The sequence below is a fragment of the Fukomys damarensis genome, unplaced genomic scaffold, assembly GCF_012274545.1.
Source record: "Fukomys damarensis isolate Sample0158 unplaced genomic scaffold, DMR_v1.0_HiC HiC_scaffold_24, whole genome shotgun sequence".
Taxonomy (NCBI): Eukaryota; Metazoa; Chordata; class Mammalia; order Rodentia; family Bathyergidae; genus Fukomys; species Fukomys damarensis.
In genome coordinates this window covers 5,692,563-5,711,104 of record NW_022900936.1, presented here as the reverse complement: position 1 = coordinate 5,711,104, position 18,542 = coordinate 5,692,563, and the positions used below count along the sequence as shown (strand labels likewise).

The 18,542-nt window shown below is 49.0% G+C and overlaps 1 protein-coding gene across 8 annotated transcripts in view; it reads left to right on the top strand.

The window, feature by feature from the left end:
- Positions 1–18,542, top strand: part of Kcnj15 (potassium inwardly rectifying channel subfamily J member 15) — a 42,494-nt gene that overhangs the window by 4,559 nt on the left and 19,393 nt on the right. Inside the window, exons 2-3 of one of the 8 annotated variants that reach the window (XM_010636552.2) lie at positions 6,434–6,640; positions 7,279–7,490. The exons of 5 other annotated variants lie outside the window; for them this stretch is intronic. Coding sequence is in view for 1 of the 3 variants with exons in the window: in XM_010636555.2 (XP_010634857.1) it covers positions 7,327–7,490 (164 nt within the window). In the remaining 2 variants the exon portion in view is untranslated. Of the gene's footprint in view, positions 1–6,433; positions 6,641–7,278; positions 7,491–18,542 lie in introns of those variants that run through there. 2 more of the 8 variants (XM_010636555.2, XM_019209354.1) reach the window with 2 other exon arrangements.

Below are 18,542 nucleotides of genomic sequence, written 5' to 3'. Positions count from 1 at the left end.
AAACTGTGCAGTACTGCTTGGACAGATCAGTGACAGACGGAGCTAGAACATCTCTCATGTCACAGGCGCGTTGCTCTGAAGGGTAGATTCATGCCCCCAGGACTTGACATTTAGGCCACATTTAGGTTTCAGGGTAAGATGCCATCAGAGCTGTTTTTCGGATGTTCATGGTGCCCCCAGCCTCAGGCCAGAGAACACTTTGATAGTGGTAAGCATAAATCCTAGCAGGGATGGCGAACCTTTTAGAGCTTTCCACGATAACCAGCAGCCAGCAGTGGCGCACGCAGGTTCACCACCAGCACAGAATGCATTGGAGTAGTTTCTCCTTTGACAGACTTTGACCGTTTGCCCCCGTGCAGTATCTGTGCGTCTGGTCAAGGCACCTCTTTCCTCCTCGATTTCTATTACTGTTGTTTCCAATAGCAGTTAACAGTGTCATGTCTTGATATGCAGGCCGGCTAAACCCATGCCTACCAGGCCAAATAATGTTCTCACTCGATAATGTTTATGCTTTCAAATATTTGCAGATTGGTATCTTGCTCTACGCTTGTCCTCTTTGCCAAAAAATACAAGGTTAGGCCCCTGGATTGTGCTTTGTTTGTTCCTAAGTCCTTTGTGTCTGTTCCTATGTTTTATGAAAGAACTGGAAAAAAATTTATCTGTGTTAGGAAAGTTCATGAAATCTGGCCTCATGCGTACCTTTGCCTACTAACCTCATGCTCCTCAAGCTGCGAGGAGTTAAGGGAAATGCATGACCCGGAGCCACCTCGCTGTTTGCGTCTGGCATGCTGTAAACACTGAGGAATGCGAGCCCCACCCCGTCTTCTTTATATTTTCAGAAGTCCGCGGAAAGAATTTATAAACGGATAGTGAGCTGCATCGCACACAGGCCCAAGTGCCCCAGCAGCAAACTCAGCGCGCATCCGTACTTAGGTAGCCCAGTCATCGCGAGACTGACCGTGGAGGTACAGTGTGTCATGAGGCCCACGACGCCGGAACACAGTGGTCCTTCAGTTTCAATGTCTTGTTTATGAAATTACAAATTCATAATTTCATCCTAAGGTGCAGGTGGATGATTAAATTTCAAAAATAATGTCCTCTCAACAGTTTTGTTTTAGAAAGCTTCGCCGCACTCATGTTGACCTCGTAACATCATTCCAAACAGAAAATGAGAAGATATGGCTGGGATATGGCAGGACTTGATTCTCGCCACTCAGAGCAAGAAGCCCCCGGGGCTCCAACGCCTGGCCCCTCTGGACAGAGGCCGGGTCTCCTAGGACTAGGGGAGATGTCTCAGGCACTGGCCCTGTTCTTCCCACCTGAGCACCTGGGCCAGGAGTGATTCCCAGAGCCAAAGGCACAAGGAAAGATCTTGAAACACAATCAGCTTTAACAGCAGAGCAGCCCATCTCTGTCCTGGGAGGTTGGGCAGTCAGCAGTGAGTCCAACGGTCTGCAGGAGTCCAGCCCTCCTGAAGTCAGAAGGTCTGCACGCAGAAAGGTCCAAGAATTCCTCCTTAGCCTGAGGCCCTCTCTTGCCACATTATAGGTACTTTGGTTGTTTTATTGGGGGGGGGGTCCCGAGGATCAAACTCAGGACCTTGAGCTTGAGAGGCAGTTGCCGTGTCACTGAGCTAAATCCTCAGCCTTCGCAGGCACTTTGGACACCTTAGAAAACCTCAAGAATCTTACAGTAGAGACTTTCTTTACTTTTGAATCCAGGTTGGAAAGCCATTTGGGATTAGAACCATCTCCCGCCTCTTCCCACCCCCTAGAGCTGCTATTCATTCCTTTGACTAATTTTCACGGGACTCTGCTGGGACATGCTGGTCAACCACGATGGCTGTGGGATGGCAGTGTGTCACGTGATCAAGGGTGCACCATGTGACATTCATGCTCTACTTGGCTGTGCCTTCAGGGCCTGAGCCACCCCGGCAGGTGACCAGTCAGCCTTCCAATTTCAAGGTGGCCACTTACACTCAGCAGCAGAGAATACACTTTTATGTCATTTTTTAAATGCACTTTATTCCTAAAAAAGTATTAGTGAATTTACAAAGATGCATACATACACACACTGAAATACAACTTCAGTGAATAGTGGCTAGAAAAAAAAAATGACCGTAAGTTTCAAAGAGATCATTTGATTAAATCATCTATGTATATAGGCTTCATCTATTTTTATAAGCCTCAGTTAAACACACGCAGGTCCATGATAGCTGAATCTTGTGTGATTTCAAAGTTAAATGTAGGTTTTACGTGTGCTGCATATTCCAGTCTGAGGAGAAATAGGGCACTCGTTGATCCTACTTTTACATACATCATATTTTAAAATTCTTTAGGAAGACAATGCCTCTTCTCCTCTATCAAGCTTTTTCACTTGAGTTTTGTCTTTTTACCTCACTACACATATGATTTCATTGTTTATAACGAGGTGATGAGCTGTCCCTGGGGGCTTAGACTCAGGTCTGGCTCTGGCAGGAAAGCTCTAAGCCTGCAGGAGGAACCCTCTGGCAATCTCCTCCTGGAATTCCCTGCCTGGAGATGGGCAACTTGTCCCACTTGGTCCCGACTTCACTGTGGCCTATTTACAGGTCTCTTTCCCCTGCCCAGCTGCAGAGATTTCACCAAATTCTCCCTTTGCACCCCTAATGCTGAATCCAAGGAATCCTTCAGACAATGTTTATGAAATTTACCTGCATGAACATGAATTTCTGCTATAATTACATCTTCCCTTTCCCTGAAATCCCACATCTACCCGCTGCTGCAAATGTAGCATCAACCTTCTTTAATTGAAGGTCTCTGGAAATAGGTAAAATATGAAAACCAGCAACTGGCGTGTTTTCCTCCATGGTGGACATTACGAAGCAATAGGTTGGCTTCTAGGAGTCCAAGTGGGGATTCTAAGAAGGTTGGCTGCTAAGAGCCTGAGCAGGGATTCTAAGAAGGGAGACATCTTTTCCTGATGAGAAGAAAGGAGCACTGTGTGACTGAGATAAAGCAGTTGTGTTAAACTCATAGAAGAAAATAGGAAACGTATAGAGAACTTTGGCAAGAAGAAATGGAAGAGACTCGAAACAAAGCAGAAAAGTAATACAGAGCTGGCAGGATTCAGTATGGAAGTGTGTGCTGAAAGCTTGAACCTGGGGGTGGGGAACCAGGGGAAAAGGGAAAAGAAGAATTTCCTGTGGCTCTGGAATGTAATGGGTGATTTGATCCATGGGCCAGCAAATCCAGGAGACAGCAAAATCAGTGTCATCCTGGCTTCCTTCCAAGTGCCATGTTTAGACACAGGAAGTGCTAGTGTACCTGCGGCATCAAGGCGTTTAACTTTGGGCGTGTTTCACATTTTAAAATGAAGGGAGTTTCCTAGCTTTGCCCATCTTACAGATGAACTGTTATAGGAATAAAGCTGATACCAGCCACTTTCCTGTGATTTTATTCAAATGTATTTCATTCTGATTGGGAGTGGCACCTACCAATTCCTAGCCCCGCAGAGTCTCTGGCTACGTAAGGCTGTGCATATTTAAACGTAAGTCTTATGATTATGGATGTCAACTTGTCTCATTCAGTATCCTTGGAATGTCCCTTAAACTATGTTTTCTTTGCAGCGTTTTGTTTAATTTTCAATATTTGGAGAAATGGTTTGACTTGCTAGCTGACAGTGGTAGAAACACTGTGCATAGTTAATGGGTTTTTTGATCAACTTCCTTTAGCTTTGAGCATACTTGGTTTTGAATCTTGGGTCATCTCCAGGGAGCACACCCAAGCCCAGGGCTAGCCCTGCAGGAGGCTGGGCAGTTTTAGATCTACTCAGAAGATAAGTGTGGTTGCAGGAAGGCTCCAGACTGCTGCTGAAAGGAGATGTGGATAGGACTGGAATTGGAGAAATGGGACAAAAATGCCACAAGTCCAGTGTCCAAGAGAAAGTGGTGCAAATTGTACCAGGGACCTCGGCCAAGGACTGGGGAAGCCAAAAAGGGAAAGACCAGACCCTTTGGGAGAGTTGGCAAAGGCACTGGAGCATTTGAGGTGAGCTAGAGGAGTGAGGAGGACTAGGGTCAGGATGGGGAGGAGGTGCCACCAGGACCCAGGAGAACGATGGGAGCCCCAGCAAGCCAGCGAGAGGCTGCAGGCCCTGTGCCCAGGGGCTAAAGTTGCAGCTGGGAGACAGCAGAGAGCCTCTCCACCGGCAGGACACAGGGCTGACAGTGCTGCCCCCTGGCCCACGGCCCGTTCAGAAGCACTTGTAAGCTCCTCCCAGTCCCCCACACAGGTGGGCTTTCTCTTTGACCTTGTTGGAGGTGACACAAAGAAGGGGCAGAGATTAACTTGCTTACAGTTACAGGCTTCAGAAGACATGAGGTTGGTCTTGGAAGAGTCACTGGTCTCCAGAGGCCACACCCTTCATGTTCAGCCTGGGCAGGAGAGACTCAGGGGAGGCTGGTTGGGAAGGAAAGCTTGTCGTTCAGTTTGACAGGCAAGGAAGAGTCACAGAAGCCTGATTTGGGGGTCCTAAGATATACTTTAGGAGCACAGTCCGGTTATGATGCTAAGGAATGAGTCAATATGGAACTTTGAGAGGCCCGGTAAAAGGAATGAAGACCTGGATCGGGGCAGTGGGTTTAGAAAGGGGCTGAGGCCAAGAGGCAATCAGCAGGGGCATCTGCGGGCTTGTTGTAGGTTGGATCCTGAAGCGAACAAGTTTACAGACAGAGAGGTCTGCGGTGATGATGCCCTTGTTGGGAACCAAAAACCACAAGTAACTGGACTTAGGATAATAGGAGTTTGATTTGGGACCATTCTGTTCGGAGAAGTTTCCTGGGAGAAGTATCCTGGGAGTGTTGGAGCTATGGCTATGTCTCTGTAACAAGGTGAGCAACAAATACAGTGATGGGCCTGTGAATGGCCAAGAGGATAAGGGAGAGGATGCAAAAAGGAAAGCAGGATGAGCATGAGGCCCAGGGGAATATATTTGCCAAGGATGTGAAGAAAAATCATCTAAGCAGAAAGAGAGTGGATGATTGGAGAGGCCGATGAGAAACCACAGAGTCTGCTGTGAGAATGTCCCCCAAAGGTCACATGTGCTCATAAGTGGGGTGTTTGAAAGAGGATTTGACCATAGCAGCGCTATAGCTGCCTTGCTCTTGGGAGGTGGAGCCTGACTGGGAGAGGCAGATCACTGGGGGCGTGACCTAAGAGTGCATCTCCCTCCCTGGCTCCTCCCTTTGCTCCCTGCTTCCTGTCCACCATGACCTGAGCCACTCTCCTCCGCCAGGCCCTTCCACCTTGCTGTTTCTGTGTTTAAGCCTGCTGACCGTGGACAGAAACTCTTGAAATCATGAGCCAAAATGAACCCCTCCTCCATTAACTGTGGGTGTCAGGCATTGAGTGTCAGCAATAAGAAACTGACTAAGACAGTGGTACCACCTTTGGCTCATTTATCAGAGAAGGGGAGAAGGGGGAAGGCTAAGCATGGCAATGTGTCACAGAAAGAATCAGTGCAGGGTCTGCAGGAACCAGTGAGAAAAAATGGCAGAAGGCTTGGTAGACACCCTGGCAGCTGACACCTAGGAACCGAGTTCGAGGAATTGGGAGACTGTCACTGGCTGGTGAGGCAGAGTCCTAGAGACCAGAGAATGTCTATTCCTAATGTGTTAGTGGTGAAAGTTTCTTGTCCTCTATTGCTGTAAGTGTGGCTACCCCACTCCCTGCCCTTCTTAAAGTTAAGTGAGTGATTCAGCAGGTTGGCATCTATCATGATTTAAGACAAGCGTGCTCAGCTGTGGGATGGTCCTGAAGTCACATACACCAATGATCACTGGGGAAAGGATGGCAGATTCCAGCAGCTCACCAGAATTGGGCGAGCACCTGGTTCTTGCCAACCCTGTGCTTCATTCAGGCTTCTGAGACACCGAGTAAACTAAACATTCATTCTTGAATGTGTTTCCAATAGAAGGGGGGGTGTGCAATGTCCAAATTTCCTAATTGCTGCCATGATTAAAACAAGACTTTTCAACTTTCTTCTTTCATAAGATCAGTGACCTTCTGAATACAAACAGGATCTGACAAAGATGGCAGTTCCTCTCAGAGTAGCAAGCTAGCTGGGCTCCGATGTGCTGTCCAGGTTTGCACTGCTCAGCCTGTCTTCCAGTTTTCCAGTGCCATGCTGCGAATCATGCAAGACTTCAGCAGAATACGAAATCATATTACAGTAGTTTCAAAAAATATGTGGGTAGGAGTTCAAAAAAAATCACAGCCTAAATTTTCTTAGCAGAAATTGAATGAGTAAAGGACATCTTGGAAACATCTGGTAGGAGAATACAAATACCTGATAGGAGCACCTGCAGCCTTACAGACACACAGCTGGGTGGGGTGAGAAACCATTCCTGGCAGGTGAGGGTAGGAGAGGAAGAAGAGTCATTCCGATGTGACAGGTGGCCTGACCTGGGGAAGAGGACTTGGATGGTTGGAATCTCCCATCCCTGCCTGTGAATTCCAGACGAGCAAATGCTGAGCCCCGTGCCTGGGGCAGGTGCAACACACTTCTGAGCCTGTGCACGCTGCCGGACGTTACGTTGGAAGTTGGTTCCTCCCCTTTCCACTCTTCTGCTGAGTCTTGTCTACCTTTCCCCTGCAATGAGGTGAGCATGGGCTAGTCCTTTAGCAGCCGGGGAAGAAAGGGCACCTTTCTCTGCCTTGGGCACCCTGGCTTGTGTCCCTAGTGATGGGTGGGAGGTCAGGGCAAGTTGTCGAACTTCTTAGAAAACTTCTTGGAAAACTCAAGATGTTCCTGCCATGCGGAGGATGGGAGAATGAAAGGAGATGATTTTCATGAAAGTGTTGGGAAACCAGTTCCGTCTTGTGTTTTATTAATTGGCGGGGATAAAACATGCTCAAAATGACCAAAAAGAATTTCTATGTCCCTTCCTAAGGGCCTGATTCCCTTACCACACAGTTCTGCTCTAAAACAAAACAAAACAAAAACAAGTGCAAAAAAGAAAGCTTGAACTCCAGAGTCTAAGTGGCCACCCTTACAAAATCTTCACGCAGCTCTTTTGGTAACCAATATAAAGATTTATACCCCACACAGCCTCATGCTGGTGGACAAAAACTGAGATGCAAAAGAAACAGCTACTGGTTTGGCTCTTGAAAAAATATTGCTCCCAATGCAAAATTAACCAGAAATCATTCTTTCAACGTTAACCTAGAGGCTCTTCTTTCCTTTAAAAATGACATCGAAGCATTAGAAAACTAACTTTCCTCTGTGTTTTATTTGGAGGAGAGAGTGTGACAAAGAAGGAACATGAACTTGGCATGCAAGTGAGCCATGATCTGGAATTCGGGTGGGACCAGGAAAAAGCACAGACTTCAGTGGAAAACACACACGGGCGCGTGGCAAATCCCCGTAACCTATAAATTGATGACACACTGCTTGAGCTGCTGTGGAGAGAAACCTCAGAGTGCCCTGAAATCAAAAAGAGGAGGCAGAGGGTAAGCTTTGCTCTCTGAGTCTTCCAGGTGTCTTCAGACAGGGATGCTGGTGATGATCAGAAGTCAGGGCTGCAGCCATGGGCATAGTCATGGACGTGGTGAAGCGCCTCCCGCTGGCCTGGGCTGTCTGCAGGACGGTTGCTCCTGTGGCTGCTCCATGGCCACGGACCTCGGATTCCCCCTCACTCTTCTCCCACCTCCCACCATCAGGTCCCTCGTCCAGCTGCTGCTGGATTCTCCACTGTGGTTCCCCTTCTTGGTTCTTTCCTTTTCCTGTTCGCATTTCGTGATCCATCCTCCCAGCCCCTGGAGCCTGGCCACTTCCGCTTTTCCTGTGTTTCATTGTTTCTAGGTGAACCAGGCCTAGAATACTTGTGCCCTGCTGAGACCCAGGCCCATGCTGGGTTCCAACCTGAGCAGGTGTCAGATGCAGGCGCCTCCTACTGCCCCAGTGGACCAGAAGACACTGGAGGTTTAAGGGCTCCGCCCATCCACCTTTGCTGGGTCCCCCGGGGCTTGAGCTTTTAGCAGACTGTAGTCCCAGTCTGAAGCAAGGAAGCCTCACCCCCTCCCTTTCTCCAGATAAGGAAACAGAGTCGGGAGATGAGTCAGTTGTCCAAGTCACTACCCAGTTATCCTGCAGAGTGTCTGGCTTTGTCTTCAGGATGCCTTTACTGGGTGGCGTTAGGTAATGTCCCCCACGTTGGGTTATAGTCAGAAGATTTGAACCTGAGTCTGTCTCCAAAAAGTAATCCCGTTCTTACAGTAGCTTGTTTCCCTATCACCAAAATGCCCAATGCAGACTTGAGATGAATCCCAGAAGATGAATTTGTAACCATTCCATTTTGTCAAAACCCAGGGAAAATGACAAAAATCTGCAAGTTTGACGAGAGTGGCATGTTGATGGTGGGACCGATGCAAAACTGTGTTTCCCATTCTTTGCTCCTTAGAAGCAGACGTGAGGATTAAGAGCAGGCTCATATCTAAGCAAGCCCGTAGGTGTTTTGTCAACAGGGTCCAATATAATTCCCTGCACATTACCCCACTGGGATTTCACACACAGAAGATTGGTTGCTGACTCCGGTTCTCTGATCACCAGAGGGCTTTCTAAGTGGTAGCATCACTCTGACTCTGTGCATCTGAATCTGTATGGGCCAGGAACACTGACCTTTCCAAACCTTCTGTGTAACAAAACTAGGCAGGGCATCCTCTGGGGAAAAAACAAATATTGGATCTGCTCATTTAAGCCCAAATTGGGAGTGCAATCAATTTCTGTGCTTTACTTTAAATTTCATGGAAACTTAATGATTAGAGGGATTTCACACAAAGAAGCCCAGTCCTCTGCCCTCATACAGACGAGGAAGTTGAGGCCAGAACAGGCCATAGGACGTGCCCAGGGTTTTGCAGCGTGTATAGGAACTCGCTCTTCAGGCATTGTTTAGGGCATCTCACCAAGCCTGACCTGCTTCTACCTCCTTCTGCTTTAAAACAATCTGGATATAAATATCCCAGGACCCAAGACCCAGGGACCTGCAGGGTCTGCCCCTGCAAGAACTTGGGGGCTGCTCCATGCTGGGGATGACTGTTCTGGTCCAAAGCCAATGCCCCTCCTGGCCTCCTGGGTCCAAGAGGGCTTGCTTTGCCCATGGCTCAGCATCACAGGAACCCCAGCCTGCAGGCCTGGAGTCCCCTGCCTGGCCCAGCCTCTTCCTCCCTTCTCCAGTTAACCTGCGACCTCCCACTGAGCCTGGGCCCAGCACCCAGACTCCAGGGAAGGAACGCAGCCTGTTTCCAGCTGTCAAAAGGGCATGGGGCAAAGGAAGGGGGAAAAACCCCAAGCCTCAGAGGAGGTTTCTGAAAGCTTCAACCAGGGTGACTCGTGGTGATCTCAGATATGGCTTTCCCCGCTATTTGCTTTTTTCACTTCCACTGGCTTCGGTCTTACTGACTCGAAGAAAACATCTGTATTTAAAACTCAAGTGCATAAAAGTGACTGAGCACTACTCTGCAGTATCTCAAATTAAAAATATAATAGCAGCAGCATCCATAAAATAGCTGATGCATTCTCGCACCCTACCCTGGAAAGAGGGAAACTCATTTTATCATCTGCATAATGTACTGTTTCAGTTGTCATTCTCTCTCGCCTGCAAGTGCTTTGGGCGTGGAACTAACTTAGAGTTAGTTAGGCCGAAGGCTGATTTCAAGAGAAAAGCACCAACCGTGCTTTTGAAAATAACTGTGGGCTATTCGTTTCAATCAAATTTACAAATAAATTATCTGCAATAATGTTGAGTTTTGAACCTTCAAGACCTTGATTTTTAATGAGATGTGTAACAACTGTGATTGTGTGAGAAAGCACACATGCTTAGGTTTGTTTCTTTCGATAGTCTCCATAGTATTATTCCCAAGTCACATTACCAATGAGAAGCGACAAGATTTTAGTAGCCAGCAGAAGCTAGCTAATAGCCATCTTCCCATTGATTACATGTTACCTTTGTTTTTTAGGGTCCAACCAAGTCCAGATTGATTCTTATTCTCAGTCTTTGAGGGTGATAAAAAGCTGTCCTGAATATATTGTCCCAAGTTAATCTCTGCTCTGGGAGATGATCTACATTTGCATAGCTTTATTTTGTGTCCCCTGGTGATGAAAAGCTTATTTTCTTCTCAATATTTACAAAGCCGTTCTCCAAGCTTGAAAATACTGGGATGTCATCATCTCTAATTAATTTTCTGACCTACCTGCTGTCCTAGGAAATTGCCTCCATTGCTAGCCATTCCCCCACCAGAATTTAGAGTATGCAATTTATTTTAAAGTCAGGATGTTCTCTGGACTGGGAGCTTGGTGTGCACCGCCCCTGACACCGGTATGCAGTCCCGCAGCTGCATTTTTGAACATCAGTAGTTAAACATTCAGTGCAGATGTTAATTTTCTGACCTACCTGCTGTCCTAGGAAATTGCCTCCATTGCTAGCCATTCCCCCACCAGAATTTAGAGTATGCAATTTATTTTAAAGTCAGGATGTTCTCTGGACTGGGAGCTTGGTGTGCACCGCCCCTGACACCGGTATGCAGTCCCGCAGCTGCATTTTTGAACATCAGTAGTTAAACATTCAGTGCAGATGTTAAACAAGCAAATCAACTCTCCTAAATTCATGTGTGTGTGTGTGTGTGTGTGTGTGTGTGTGTGTGCTCTCCCTTCACCTGGACTGTGCTGGAAGAGAACTTTGAGGTCACTTTGTCCCAACTTCTCATTTTACAGATGAGGAAAACAGGAGTAATTGATAGCTAGGGTTACTAAATTACAGCTCTTCTCCAGCTAGATAGCAGAGTTAGTAGGCTTCTTAATGTGCTCAATTGCTGTATGGATTCCGTGAGCTGCTGAGTGTGCTGTGACCCGGAGCGTTTACATTCTGTGGGTTTCAAATGTTTATGTTTCTAATGTGGGGTTTGTAACCCTGTGCTCCTGTAACCTCTTACCACAGGGGCCTCACAGTCCTCAGCTCTTAGCCCTGAGGCCAGCACTCCTCTCTTCCACCACTTTCGGGGTGCTTTTCATGTGCAAAGTGCGGTAGGTGGGACCCTTCTGCCTGGGAGCCTCCCCGGGCCTTCCCTGGCTCACCCTCTCTTCTCTCCTTGCCTCCTGCCTGGGTCTTGGAAAGGCCCCCACAGGAAAGCTCCATACTCCTTCCTTTTACTGAGGTTGCTTTGATTCCACTGTCATCCTCTGCTCTTCAACATTTCTTGTAACTTTACTTAGCGCTCTTCCCTTGCCCCACGGCTGGAAGATCAAGCACCTCGTCTGAGCTGCTGTGTCTCCCACATCTAGAACAGTCAGGCACAGGAGGGGATGAATCAGGGCGTCCTTTGCCATTCCCCTTCTGTCCTAGGGAAACAGGTATACTCTCCCTTCCAAAACTCACCTCTCTGAGGACATCAGTACCACCACCCCCGCCCCCTCGTCCTCCCTCAAATCCGTGAACTGCCCGTCACGCCCTCTTTCTTAAAATCACCTCAGATCAACCTCAATTTTCAGAACTGACCCCAGCCCCATGCTGCTACCCACAGCACCCCCCATGTTTCTCCCAAAATGTCACCTCATCCACGCAGCAAACCCCCACTTCAGCTCCTGGTCACCCATCACCTTCTCACACCCGGTGGCGACCAAGATGACAATCTACCTACCACAGCAACTGCTCAGGCGAATTCATCAGCCCCCTAGTAAACGATCTCCCTATGGCTACTTTCTTCCCTTTTAGTCCGACCTCCTAGATGAGCCTGGATTCTTTTTGTTTGCTGAAAAAGCAAAGTTCTTAGGCTGACCTCCACTGCCTCATAAAACTCATTAGGTGTGCAGCTCCCAACCTGGACCGATTTTAAGTTTTCTAGAGGTTCCCGGTGATTCTCAGCCATGGAAACATTAGATTAGAAGCGAGTGAGGCTCTTTTAAAAACTAGAAAGACTCAGATCTCTACTCTTGTGCTTCTTTCTGAGAGCCTCTGGTTTGATTGGTTCATTGCCAGAGCCAAGATGTTACTGCATTTTGAATCTCCCCAAGTGATTCTCATAACCCCGAAAGCTCGGAAGCCCTTATGATTATCAAATCCTATAACCAAACCAAAGGAGCACCCTCCAAACATATTTTACCAGCTCATACTTTAGCCTGGGGAATTTCCCGCATCAGCCACCATTTTCCTTCCATTTCTTCTTCCTAAGAACACTCATAAAGTTTTCCTTGATTCTTCCAATTGGAAGGAATTGATCCTTCTTCTGGAAAACTTTAGTACCTGTTTATACGTAACATTCATCCACAAGCACTAGGAAACTCTGTGTTACAAAGGGACAATATAAAGAAAAGACCAACCATGGGTCTCTAAACAGGTTATGGTCTTGAGGGAAGAGAGAAACACAGGAACCAGTGAATATCAAGTTTTACGACAGGAGTGGAGATGGGTCCGTGGAATACTGTTTAGGTGTAAAGGAGTCTGTCTTGCTGGGTATAAAATATGAAGTCTGTATCATCTCCACCCTCTGACGGTATAATGAGCATGGACCGTAATTCACCCACTTTTATGTATTTCAAAGAATGTAGTAGTGTTAAATGTTTGCTGAATGAATGAGTGAGGGAGTGATATGTTGGTGATAGCAAGTTGGGAATCAAGGCAGCCTAAGGAAACAGCACAGTAGATCAGAGCTCAAGCTGGGGATGAGTACGTCTCAGGGGGGTTCAAAGGCTCATATCTTAATTTTCAGTACTAAACAGTAAGTGAGTTTTACAGTTTCCCTTAAATCACCTGTCCTGTCATTTACTTAAAATGGTAACGGGATTAACCCATTGGACACCCAGTCCCATTCCACATAACTGGGAAGGTGGAAATGGTTTATTCAAGAGAGCACTTCTCCTCTTTGGTTTCAGTAAGCCAATGCTAGAGATGAAATGTGCTGGTACGATGGCTGATGGAAAGAACCACGGGGATTAGGAAAATCTCCCACCTGCCTCACAGACCCAGGCGCTTCGCCTCCTTCCCCTTGACCTTGCTGTGATCCTCAAGTTAACTTTGGGCGTCTTAAAGATGCTATCTATAAACCTGTTCAAACAAGCACAAATGAACTTAGACAAAGATTTTGAAATAATTTTTCTCCACTGGAAACTTCTAATCCTTTGGGTCGCTAGAGACACAATCAAATGCACTCCACAAAGTGAACCATTGCAGAGAGAAAAGCCACCTCTGCATGTCCAGGACACTAGTGAGTCACGGCACGAGGATTAGTTCAGCTTCCAAGAGTGTCTGAGTCAGAAGAGATGAAAAGAAGCGCTTCTTAACCCGGAGGGTTTCAATACCGTGCAAACTCATTTCCCATGGAGATAGAACAATGTGCGAACATAAATCAGTTCAGGAAAGCAATTTAGAAAAAGGCCACATGCAATGATAAAGGCATGGACACATGCACATGTCTTGGGCCACGTCCTTGATATTCATCCTTATTTATGAATGGACCATTACTCCATGGATGGATTTCTGCGCTGATTAATGGAGTCGGGAAACCCTTTTCGGAACACCCAGTATTGCCAGGGGGCTGTGCAAGGAGGGACAGAAGTGGACAGGCCCAGTGGCTGCCCTTCGAGGACTCGCTGTGCAGAAGTGGGAGTTCCACATAGAGCAGAGCACTGCGGGACTGCGGTGAAGCCGGCGACCTCACCCTCTCTGGGGTCAAGAAGAAGAGGGACGCTTGATGGGCCTGCCGTGGGAGGGTCAGCCGGGCAGGCGTCTGACGCAGGGGGAGGATCTGATCTGAGGATGGGTTTCCTAGGCAGGGCAGGCAGAGGAAGCAGCAGCAGGCGGAAGGAGTGAAGCGGCCTGGGAGTGTGGGGACAGGAAAGCAGTTTGTCCTCCCTGGAGCGTGGACAGTGGGAGGGGAACATCCAGAGATGGGGCTGTTGTGGTAGCCAGGGCTACACCACGGGGATCTTGGGGCTTCAGGTCAGGGGTCGAGACTGTGACAGAAGGGATGAGGCCCAGTTAGATTTGGTGCAGGGATTGACCAGAGTCAGGCGCTGTGACTTCTGGCAGCTGACAAGAGCAAGCTCTGGGTTTTGGAAGTGTGCGTGTGCATTCAGAGAGCTTCCTTGTAAAATCAGGAGCCCCAAGTGGGAAGGGTCAGAAAGGCGCCTTGGGCAGCCAGCGAATCGCTGTGATGGGGTGGAAAAGAAGCTCACAGGTGACACTGACGAAGCCGGAGCGACTCAGGAGATAAAGTGAAGGCTGAGCGGCTGCAGGAAGGGGAAAGGAGGCAGACTCGAGGCTGCTGCAGGGCTGCTCACAGAAGGAAAGCGCCCAGGGCTGGGCGCGGGTTGGGGAAGGTGGTGACATGGCCTCTCATCTTTAATGACATGGCACAAACGATGGACACCAGCTGTGGGTGCTGCAGAGGTGGAGACAGCATGAATTCGCCTCTGCTCGGCTCCTCACTCCTTCGGTGTGCAGAGACAGTCTGTGTGAGGTCTGGGACGGCTTTTCCGGGGCCAGAAGTTCCCTTTGCTTCCCATCACTCACCGTTTGCACCATTTGACATGCAGCAGAGTCTTGCCTGGGCCTGGTGCTTACAAAGTGAACACAGGTGTTTGCGTTCCAAGGGGCAGGATTGGGAGCTGGACTCCAGGTGGCCAGGCCATGCGCTCACTACTCTGGCAAACTCTTACCACCCGGCCTTCCATATACTTATTTTGACCAGAGTTTACCCAACGTTATTCTGAAGTGTGGAAATCCAAAGGATGCAAGGTGGGACCAACAAACATCGACTGTTTAATTCTTAAGCATTTAGGAGGCACACTGCATGCACCCTCCCTCAAGATCCTCCTCCTCACTTTGAAAGCCCTTCTCCCGTCTCTCCGGCCGCCTTCTAAGGCAGCTCTGGAAGGCTTTTTGAAAGAGCGTCTTTAGTTGTATTGTCCTGGCTGCCTCAGAGCTCTGAATCAATACAGGACCTTCCTTTCTCGTGGTCTTTTGGAAAGAACAAGAGGTTATGTGGTACCAGATGCAGTCACCATGGCGGATGAGGGCGCAGCGTTGCGTTTTTGCAGACCTGCGTTTCCCTGGCCCTCACAGCAACAGTCACGCATTTTTGTCACACCTTGTAAAGACACTCAGGAAAGAGAGCTTGCGGAACCCCTTCTGAAAGTGTCCGGAACAGCGGGATAAATACGCTCAAAGCGAGGGGAGGTTTCTAAGGGTGATTAATGGCAATGCGTCTTTTACTGTAATTCATTTTTAGCTTAAACATTCGCTGTATATTTTGATGACATCTCATTCTAACTTTTGACCGTGTTGGTCACACGTAAGTCCTCCACCCGTGGCAGCTGTTGGGTTGCCCGTTACTGTACTAGGAAACCACAAGGGAGCAGTCCTGCTGCCCTGAGATGAGCGTTGCAGGAGGAGGCAGCACAGGGCCGTAGAGTGCAGGAGAAACAGCAGACCCAGATGGAAGCAGGCAGCAGCAGTAGCAGCCTAAAGTTCGCGATGCCTGAAAACGAGAGAGCAGGTGAAGGAGGGAGGGCCCCTGTGGGGCATCAGGGTGCGGGACAAGGCACACAGCCAGGCAGCACAGCCTAGCCCAGGTGGGCACTGGGGTGTCACTGGGCACAGTGGGCAGCAGGCAGAGGAGTGGCCGGTGCCAAGGCGCTGCCCAGGCAGGTGGGCCAGCTCCTAAAGGATCTCACACCCACGCTCCTGAGTCCAGGAATGGGGCTTCAGCTTGTGGATGCCAGGAACCAGGAGTTGGTGTCCAGAGGGATCTCAGCAGCTGCCCGTGAAGAGCCCTTCACAGAGATGACCCAAGACAGGACCTCAGGTGGCTGCCGGAGCCTCCAGACAGTGGTTGGCCCCATGTCCCTGCAGGTTCCACATCTGCAGTCTCAACCTAAGGATCAAGCGTGTTTTAAAAAACAAAAATTCAGAAGGCTCCAAAAGCAGACTTGCCTTTGCCACATGCAGAGCACCACGCTGAAAGCAGCAAAGCACAGGCACACCCGTGACAGCCTGTGTCTCTCAGCAGCGCCGGGGGGGCATGGTTTTCTTTGCAACTTCTTTGCCTACTTCATACCCAGGCCTACAGTGGTGACCTCTGTCCCAAACACACACAGACCACTGGCCCCTGTCATCCCGAAGACAGATCTAACCACCGTTTCACCAGTGTAGCTCTAGCATTTTACTGGGTCTTCTGAGTCATCCAGAGATGAGAACGTATGCAGGGCAGGGCACACCAGGATTAGTGCAAACAGCCCACACTTCATGTAAGGGATTTAAGCAGCCCTTTAGAGCTTGAGCCCTGTGGGCACCTGGAGAAAATTCTAAGCGGTTCTGAGCAAGACAGTGGTGGTGGCGATGCAGAAGGCGGGGAAGCCTCAAGAGGCACATTAAGGATGGTGAATATATTTTTAATCACTGGAGGATCTGCGGGAGGAAAGGCGCTCCCCTAGGTGACAGACAAGAAATCAGACTGGGTTTAATTCGGGTGCCTGGGAGCAAGCGTCTGGCCGAGCCATAGGTGGGTGACACACGTTGGTGTGGCAGTGGCAGGAGAGAGAGCAGAGAGAGCCACACAGGCCTGGGCTTCGGGGACGACAAAGGGGGCCTCGGCGGGAGTAGACGAAGGAGCACGTGCGGAGTGAGGAGAGAGGCGGGTGAAGCGCAGGTCCCCGCAGAACGCCACGAGAAACACCTACCCGCAGAGGAGGAACCGCAGAGGGACTGCGAAGGCGACTGAAGAGCGGGGCCAGCGGGGCTGTGGGCACCGCCGGGGCAGCGTCGAGTCCATGAGGAAGGTAACGTGTCCCCCGCTGAGCCACCACTGCCCGCCAGGTGGACAGATGGACAGAGGACAGAGGACTCCTGCCCTCGGCTGACCAGTCGTCACCCGGCTACTGCGGGCGGGGAGGTGAAGCTCACGTCTCTCCTCCTTAGGCCTCTCCGCCACCCTCCTTGGTTCTTCTTCCACGGCAGGGGTGGTGCTGAAGACCTTGTCCTTCCCTGCTCCACTTGGGCCACTGCCCCCAGGACCCCAAGACGGGCATTTGGACTTTTTCATGTCATGCATTCGACTACCTGTGACCGAGAAGACGTAGAAGAGGGAGCATGGAACAAAGATGAGAATTTATCCAAGGTCTTCCAACCAGGGTCTCATTCCCAGCTCCACCCTGGAAGTTGGCTGAAAATAAGACTGGAGAGAGACCCAAGGAAGATAGCCGGGAATTGACCAGTGGAGCATCCCTCAGAGGCCCACCCGCTTCAAGGGATAGCTACCTGCTATGGCCCTCAGCATCTCTAACAGACCTTTCACACATGGCCTGAGACGTCCAGGGATTTATATGAGACCTGGTAGGACTTGCGATGTTTCTGAGGACTCAGGACCAAGTTTGAGGGGAGGCACCTGTCTACCTCAACCAGCTCTGCAGCACAGACGGCTCCAAGGTATTTCGAAACTTTCTGGAAAATATTCCCTGGTGGTGCAAGTGGCTCAGATAAGCAAAGGCATATAGTTCAAATTAGGCCAAAGTAGTCTTTCACAGGATACACAAACATAAAGTGTGGGGTAGACTGTGTAAATTGAGAGATTGTGTGTGTGTGTGTGTGTGTGTGTGTGTGTGTGTGTGTGTGTGATGGTCCACTTCTTTCAGATGAGGAGCCTCTGTAACCTGTTTACTCCTAACACGAAGATCTCATGGGGTACTAGGGTCTGTCCTGAGTCATCGTGGACAGACGCCAGACTTTAGCTCTCCTCTCCTTAATGTCGGCTCCCAGAGTGGTCCAGATCTTGGTTTCCAGCTCTGCTTCCCAGAAAGAAAATTTCCAGATAAAAGCCAAACCCCGAAAAAGACTTGCTGAGTACAGGATCGTTTTGCAATCCTGTATGGTGACTCATAAGCAGCGTATTGTGTTTTTTCCTGATGAAATCAGACAGGGACTATGACCTTTCTCCCATAGGTAAAGCCACCTTTCCAGGAAGCTCTCTGGGGGCCCTGTTCTCTAGGGGGATTGGTAAGGGGACCCATTTTCTGTGTTCTGTGCTGTGCAGTCCAGATGAGGAGCTGTGGCCACCTGGGGCTAAGCGCTACTCAAAGTGTGAGCTTTGGTCTTCCAGCGTCTGTGTCTATGGGGGACTTGTTAGAGAGGGGTGCATTCTCAGACTTCACCCCAAACTTTCCAAACATGAATTTTTGCATTTGTAAAGGATCTTCAGAGAGTGTGGATGTAGGTTACAGTTCTAAGCAATGGACACGAAGTTTACAACCACCCTTTCACCCCGAACACAGAAGAAAAGTGTGAGGCACACATGGATAGATATATACATTTTTGTCTTGTATTAATGTATTATATACATTTTAACACACACATAAAGTACCAAGGTCCTTCAAAGGACCAAGGAGAAGCTAAATAATTCAATCATTTTGTTATTGAGCCCATCTGGGTTATTGCCGTGCCCCATATTGAAGAAGTTTTGGTCCATGGTTGGCTGGCTTCAAGGTAGAAACGGCACAGTGGAAGGGCCTAGTGGAAG